The sequence below is a fragment of the Sinocyclocheilus grahami genome, unplaced genomic scaffold (assembly GCF_001515645.1).
Source record: "Sinocyclocheilus grahami isolate Dianchi unplaced genomic scaffold, SAMN03320097.WGS_v1.1 scaffold1289.1, whole genome shotgun sequence".
Classification (NCBI taxonomy): Eukaryota; Metazoa; Chordata; class Actinopteri; order Cypriniformes; family Cyprinidae; genus Sinocyclocheilus; species Sinocyclocheilus grahami.
Window position 1 is genome coordinate 374,355 of NW_015506468.1, and position 8,407 is coordinate 382,761.

The 8,407-nt window shown below is 36.0% G+C and overlaps 1 protein-coding gene across 1 annotated transcript in view; it reads left to right on the plus strand.

Annotated features, from left to right (window-relative positions):
* Window positions 1–6,688, plus strand: part of LOC107568888 (attractin-like protein 1) — a 37,873-nt gene extending 31,185 nt beyond the window's left edge. The window contains exons 2-6 of the mRNA XM_016254884.1: window positions 969–1,052; window positions 1,255–1,368; window positions 2,571–2,699; window positions 2,803–3,011; window positions 6,510–6,688. Coding sequence (XP_016110370.1) covers window positions 969–1,052; window positions 1,255–1,368; window positions 2,571–2,699; window positions 2,803–3,011; window positions 6,510–6,688 — 715 coding nt within the window. The remainder of the gene's footprint in view (window positions 1–968; window positions 1,053–1,254; window positions 1,369–2,570; window positions 2,700–2,802; window positions 3,012–6,509) is intronic.
* The last annotated feature ends 1,719 nt before the right edge of the window (window positions 6,689–8,407 follow it).

Here is an 8,407-nt window from a genome sequence, read left to right on the forward strand (position 1 = left end):
GGCCCTCCTCCACTGTCAGACAAATGAGTATATTTTGCTTCAATCCGTTGGGATTATGGCCCTCATTTCTGTGTTGGAGGATGAGGGATGGAAAATGAGGGGAAAGAGGATGAATCAGGAGCAGGTGGTTGTGCCAGTGTCACATGGCCAGTTTGTTGACGCACGTGAATGGCGTTTCACGATGGTGACATTGGACGCTGTAGAGGATTTTACTGGGCAGGCTGTGCAGTCAAGATGTCAAATGTCAGTCATTTTTAATCATTACCAATGTTTTCTCAAGTCCTAATATCACACACTTCATCCAGTTTCAAACATGCTTGAATGCAAGTCATTGTTCTCTTTTCCTTTAAATATTATTTTGTATATTTATACATTTACATTTATGTACATTTTATTTTAATAATTTAATATCCAGGTGAAAGTAATTGTAACTCTATTTGGTGGAAGGATAAATATTACCTGTTGATAAAATGCATAGATGATCATTTTATTAACATGTTATTGTGCTTAAAACATGCATATATGATACAAAATCATATGATGCATGATATTTTCTTTCTTTTTGGAAACAGGAGTTTTTAAAGCATTCAGTGACCTTTTTAACTGTTTGTATAACGGTCTGATTTTATATTTTGATTTTACATATTCTAATTGCATATTTTGAAGACGTTACAATTTTTATATTATTAATATATTGTTGTATTATATTTTTAATATGTAGGGGTTTATCGTGTTTTTGCACACACACACACGCACACACACACACACACACACACACACTTATTTATTTATTTCAGTATGTATGATGTGGTTTTGCTGTCTTACATTCTCCTTGTGAACCAGGCAGTAACAAATGAACAAATGTCTGAATTCACATATATTCTGTAACGTTACCATATTCTCTCTTACTTCGGTTCCATCAAGGCCCTTTTGAGATGTCAACTGATCTTTGTATTTTTCTTTGTCAGGTTGACAGAGTCATCAGGATCACTCACTGATGGACCAGTTAACTACAAGTACAAGACTAAATGCACTTGGCTGATTGAAGGATAGTGAGTACCACTATGTCAAGCTAATCTCACAGTCTTTGTTATTTATATGTATAATTTACCTTTTTTTTCCCCAAAGCAACTTACAAATTAGAATTAGAATAAAAAATTGTATTGATTTATTTCTGTGACATTAGTGGATATTAGGTTCAAATACATTTGTCTTATTATTAAAAAATAATATATTTTCTGCTTTTTATTTTAGCCCAAATGCTGTGCTCAGGTTAAGCTTCAACCATTTTGCCACAGAGTGCAGTTGGGATCACATGTATGTCTTTGATGGAGACTCAATATACGCACCTTTGGTAGCTGTGTTTAGGTAAGTGATTGTGGAATCAAAGTCATTAATACACACAAACTGACACAGCAGATGCAAACGTCAATTCATATCAAACAGAAATGCATTTTGTTGGCCTAAGGCAGTGCATATAATCTCATGAACAAAAGTATAACAAAATCATCAAATTCATAAAATTGAACAACTCCTTATGGTTAGTTCTATTAAATGAACAGTAAACTTTAACTTTAATCATGGTAAACATGGTCTGTGACTACAGTAAATGAAAAACAAGTTTAGTTTGTGGAAAAATTATACTATTCTGTGGCCATATTATTTTGACTTATTTTTTAAATAGTCATGTTTAACCATGGAATTACTGGTGACAAACTACAACAGTTTCATATTTTGCATCATCATTTCTGCATCATTTTAATTTGCGCAATTTGGCAGCCCACTTAATGGGATTGTAGTTCTTTCCCTCTTGCACCTTTGTATTTTTGTCCAGTTTTCAAATACATTTTCACAGCATAAAATTTGTAATGTTGTGATTCACCTCGTAGCTGGCTGGTTTGGTTCATGGTTCATAACGCTTTAGCAAAGACTTTTTTAGACTCCCTATATGGGAAAAATGAATAGGGAAAATACTTCCAGAACCAAGGTTGCTGAAAAAGTGGGTGGCACTGTTGCACTAGCTAATTTATGATGCTCCAGGTTACACAATGACCTTTGCTTGTTTGCTTGTTTTCCATTAGCTTGCAAGAAAAAATGTCACACTTTCAATAAAAATGACCAGTAGCAAGCATTCCTCAAGAACATCAAGTTACAGTCACATTAATAGTGAAAGCAGTCTGTTTTGCTTCACTCTATTTTCTCTCTCCTTTCTCTGTCTCTTTTTTCTTCCTCCTCTTAAATGTCATCTCTTATGCCTTTTTAATGGGATAGACCTTGTTTTCAGATGACTTGCTGGGTACTTTAGTGAGTGTGTTTGTGTGTTGGTGTGCAGAGTCTGGTCCATTGCATCTCTGTGGTTGTCCACTTTGTTGTGCTGAAGCACTGAATGTGAGCTTATTCTCTTCCTTATTAGTAAAATATTGGACAGTCAAGTGCATGCAGTAGAGATTTATCTTGCTCCTGATGCTGCTTGCTTAGCAACAGCTGTCCTCATGCTGAGTGGAACATGTGAACACAAAGGAAGGAAGTCTTTCCTGTCTGATTTGTGTGTCATAATCTTGCACGTCCAGTGGCCTGGTTGTCCCAGAAACAAAAGGAAATGAAACCATTCCTGAGGTGGTGACCACATCTGGATACGCATTGTTACACTTTTTCAGTGATGCTGCCTACAATCTTACAGGATTCAACATCTTTTATTTGTGAGTATCGTTATACAGTCACAATGCTTTCACACACACACACACATACATACATATATATATATATTTTTCCTGATCACTCTTCCCCTGCTGTGTTTTTCAGGATCAACTCCTGTCCTAATAACTGTTCAGGTCATGGAAGGTGTACAACGGGCAACTCCATCTCCAGCAGTGTTTACTGTGAGTGTGAGCGATACTGGAAAGGTGAGGCCTGTGATATTCCCTACTGTTGGGATGACTGTGGCAGTCCTGACCGCGGATACTGTGACCTCACCGGAGAAAAGCTCTGCGTCTGCAATGATAGCTGGCAAGGTGAGGGGCAAGTAATTGTTCATATGTCTTTATAATACAACTGTATACAGTGTCTCCAAAACTGTCAGATGTTTTGACAATGTAAATGTTCTCTTTCACAAATGTTCAGTTACTGGTAAGATTTTTTTTGTAAGAATGTAATTTTTATTTGTTACAAAAATATAAAGCAGCACTGCTGTTTTCAAAATTAATAATAATAAATGTTTCTTGAACACCAAATAAGGATTATGTGACACTGAAAACTGGAGTAATGATGCTGAAAATTCAGTTTTGCCAGCACAGAAATAAACTACATTTTAAAGTCAATTAAAAAAAGAAACCCGGTATTTTAGGTTGTAATAATATTTCATTGTATAACTGTGTACATTTGTGCATTTTCCTTATATTCATTTTCTAAACTCCACGTGACTGCAAATACATGAACTATTCTTTAAAGCCACTTAAATAAACAAACAGTAACAAAATCTTATATTTTATGTTTTATGTCAGTAGTGCCACCTGCTGGTTATCAATGATATGTTGGTTAATTTTTTGATGCACCACACGTTTAACATCAGGTTGAAACTAAAGTATTAAAAATATAGCTATGTTATTTAATAGTTATGTATGTATATAATTGCAAAAAGAGAGCTTTTATTAGTGTACAGTTTCAATTGTATTTCGTCACCATCGTCACAAACACTTAACCAATCCCATCAACCTGCATGGCGCGGCTTTCATATCTGGTCATAGGTTTCAATTTACAACATGTTTTTGCAGCGTTGAGCATTGTAGCCAATCACAGACATAAGGCTGTAAATAAGGCTATTATTGAGATGCTAAGATAACGTACAGTTGTTTAATGTCTTTATGATGGAGATGACTGGAAAATGTTTGGAAAAGACTGCTCGCTTTGGCTTGATGTGAACTTATTCTTTATTTAGAGATGTGCTTTTACTAACCGCTAGATGGCAGCGTTGGATCCTTAAAAAGTGTAGCTATTTATTTGTAGTATTTTTATTTTTTTTTTGTATACAGCTACTTTTATTATTGCCATTTTTATCACTATATATTCAGTGATTTTTAAGACATGATTAGGTTTCTGCGGTCTGATTCATTAGATCATTTGTGATTCAAGGAAAGAACGAGCATATTTTGCTTGTTAACCATGTTATTGAAAATACATATCAAGTTGTTGTCAGTTCTGGTCCATATCTCTCAGCGTTTGTTCAAAGTCTTAAACTAGAGCATATGACACACAGCTTTTGGTGAACACACACTTCTCTGCAGTTTACATTTACATTTACATTTAGTTATTTAACAGACGCTTTTATCCAGAGCGACTTACAAATGAGGACAATAGAAGCAATCAAAACTAACAAAAGAGCAACAATATATAAGTGCAAATGACAAGTCTCGGTTAGCCTAACGCAGTACACGTAGCAAGGTATATATATATACAGTGCACAGTATAAATGAGTACACCCCCTCAAAAACTGAACAAATTCAGCAATTACTCTTTACTTCGAAGACATGTTAGGGTTCTTTGGAGATGTAATGTTCCAACAAGCCTGCTTGATCAATTACCAAAGAAGAATGCCACAATTATTCAGCAAAATAAGATTTTCTTATCAAAGTGATAAAATGTTGTGTTGCAAAAATGAGTACACCCTCCTGAAAGTTACTAAATAAAACAAAACAAAAAAGTGTATAGGTTTAAGGCTATTTTTGATCAACAGGTAAGTATATTGAACCAAAACGTTTAAAGACAAGTAATTTCCTGACAATTAAAAGTGTTATATAGCCCACTGAATCATACTCAGACTTAATGCTGGCAGCAGTGGAACCACTTGGGAGAGAACTGCCAGGTGACTTATTTCTTGGTATAAAAGAGGACAATGGTACAAGAGGAATACCAAATTATTGTTTTAAGTGTGAAAATATAGCAGAAGTAGCACCAACATTAAAAAACAATGGACTTGTAATAAGGCTCCTGAAATAATCAGGCCTACACTTTAAGTTTTAATTTAGTGATGAGTGAATTTTTGCTTGAAAAAGAGCAGGAGCAATAACATGCTGAGCCGGCAAAAGCTATGAAAAGAGTGACACTTTATCTCACAGAGTAAGATGCAGCATGCAGAAGTGACATGCATGGTTTATATATATATATATATATATATATATATATATATATATATATATATACACATACATACATACATACACACATACAAAGAAAAACAAGTAGATGGAAAAGAAAAAATAGAAAGCTAGTGTTTGTTTTTTTTAATAAAAAATAAGATAAATAGATAAAGTAGAATTAAAATAGAATAAAAAGTGCTAGAGTTAGAGGGTCAAATAAAGATGGAACGGTTTTTAGTCAATTCTTGAAGATTGAAGTTGAGGCAGGTCATTCCACAAGGAGGGAACAGTTAATGTAAAAGTCAGTGAAAGTGATTTTGTGCCTCTTTGAGATGTCACAAGAGACCAAGTCAATCATTTCGGATCCAAAAGCATCCAAAATGTTCTGGTGTTGCTAGAGGAGGAGTACAGTGAGAAGTGCCTGGTACCCACAGTGACGTTCAGTGGTAGTAAAGCTTTTATATAGGGATGAATGAGTGCTGAAGGTGTGAGGGAGTTGTGCTTTATCAATGCTGGCATGATATCACACACTACTGTGTGATGTAATACAAAAACTTGAAACAGAAGATGCTACCCTCCCCTCATTCCCTGCTTTATTGGGCATTTTTCAGCATGACAATGAAGATATTCATTCTCCTGAGGTGAAAATCCTTCAGTGGACATGTATTTCACTCAATCTTAACACTCTTGAGCTGCTGTGGGGGATTCTGTAGAGACGAGCTGAGCAACACTCCCCATCAAAGACCAGGGCATTCAAGGAGGTAAATGATCCTGAAGACATTGATTAGCATGCTCAGGTGTGTTTGATTAGGGTTAGAGCTAAACTCTGCAGGAAAGTGGACCTCGTGGGTCAGATTTGAGGATCCCTGTTCTAGAGGGCACACAACTCTGAAGTAATGAATTTAGGTAAAGGGGTGCAGAGCCAGCGGTGGTTTTGTAGGCAAACATTAATGCCTTGAATTTTATGCGAGCAGTTACTGGTAGCCAGTTCAAATTGATGAACAGAGGTGTGACGTGCGTTCTTTTCGGCTCGTTAAAAATTAATCTTGCAGCGCCATTTTGGATTCATTCAATTGTAGAGGTTTGATAGAACTGGCTGGAAGACCTGCCAAGAGAGCATTGCAATAGTCCAGCCTGAACAGAACTAGAACTTGAACAAGGAGTTGTGTTGCATGTTCTGAAAGAAAGGGCCTGATCTTCCTAATGTTGTATAAAGCAAATCTGCAGGACCGGGCAGTTTTAGCAATGTAGTCTGAAAAATTCAGCTTATCATCAGTCACAACTCCAAGGTTTCTGGCTGTTTTTGAAGGAGTTATGGTTGATGAGCCTAGTTTAATTTGCCCGTCTAGTTTCTTATCCGCTTCTTTCTCATTTCAGGTCCAGATTGCTCTTTAAAAGTTCCTTCGGCTGAACCGTACTGGTTTCTGCCTAACGTGAAGCCTGATGGACAGTCACTAGGCCGGGCTTCCCATAAAGCAGTGGTTCATGGGAAGCTGATGTGGGTGATTGGAGGGTTCACCTTTAACTATAACTCCTTTCAGATGGTTATAAAGTAAGTTCTCCTGCCTGGTAACATCATAAGCCAATATTTTGTACTTCACTTAATGCATCTGCATGCATCATATTACTTGTGTCGATATGAATTGTTCATGCACTCTTATGTTTTATTTTGTGATGTGATTTTAAATGCAATTTGTAACATTCAGGGTTTGTTGTTACATCCCAGTCACCAGGGGTTGATTAACTTTGACCTCTACCCATAATTCTATATGGCTTTCAACTCTTCAATATCTACTACTTTTTTTTTGCTAAATTCAAAATACTTTAAATGTAAGATCAGAAATTATTATTATATATTTTGTAGAAAAAAATAAACCTTTCTTTGTTTTAATAATTCATGCATCAACAGTGTTTCTAAAACGTACAATAACTGACTTAGGTATTTTTCAGTTTGATGTCAATAAGATTTTTTTTAATGAATGCTTTTATTTAGCAAAGCCAAGAATGCATTCAATTGCTCAAAAGTGACGGTAAAGACATGCACAAAAGTTATATCTGAAATTGAATAATTGATTTGTTAAATCAAATTAAAATTAGTGTGTCAGATTGGTCAAGACGCTACACCAAATATATGACAAATGTTATTTACACTACAAAATGCTGCTAAACAATACATACTTTGGTGGTGCCCACAGAAACACCCAGCTATACTGTACAAAATTCTCATTTTCTCTCTCTCACATATATATATATATATATATATATATATATATATATACAGTGGTCGGTCGTATCTATAAAGAAAAAAATTTGTGTGAAAAATATTTTTTGATTTAGGTATCATTTTGATTTGTATAATGTCCACAAAATTGCCTATGATTAGTTTCGTTGAGGTTGAACTGGAATATCCTACATAAAAATAGTCTGCGGCCAGCACTACAGATAGTAGGCTTGTTCGAGATGCACTACACTAGCCTGCCACTGGCAATTGCAATTGGGGCGGAATTAAAAGCGGCGACGTCAAGTCGGACAATAAAGTGGGGGTATATATGCTTTTATCAGTGTTTTTAATAAAAATGACTCAAGATAACAGTGCGACTACACTAAAAAAGCTTTTACTGTTATAAAAAACAGATTTGTGAGCATTATTGGAATTGAGTTGTTAGAATTAGCACGCAACACACGTCGTGCTTGTCATCACAGAATCTGACCAATGAGAATAAAGTGTGTCGTCATCAAGGCTCTCGCAGCCGATTTTGAGCAACTGCAGTGCCTGACTTAGGCGGCTGGTCTCGTTTTGCTCTCGCGGTACTTTGATGACACATGTGATCAAAGTCGGACAAATGTTAGGTGCGTTCGACTTCATGCAGCACTGCGCAGATCGATCACAATCTGCCTTGAAGCAGTGTTAGCGTTGGGTCGTTCTTGAACGATTCGTTCATTTTGAACTAATCTTTAATGTGACTCAGGAAGAACGAGTCGTCTCGGGGAGTGATTCGTTCAGTCGCGCATGCACAACGTCCTATAGGTTCTGTACTGGAATTAGTCAAGTATTTCACCTGTTTCGAGTCTTCGGATTTTCCGAGTCGTTAATTCATCACGTGACAGACCCATAAGCTTAACCTATGCAGTCTGAGCCGGAAAGAGACTTAATAATAACCAACGCTTTATTACCTTTGTTACAACATTCAGTGTTATGGAAAAGAACCATCATGACAGAAATTCACACATTTATAAACTGTAAGAAGTAAAAAGCTACAATTTGAGACCAGAAA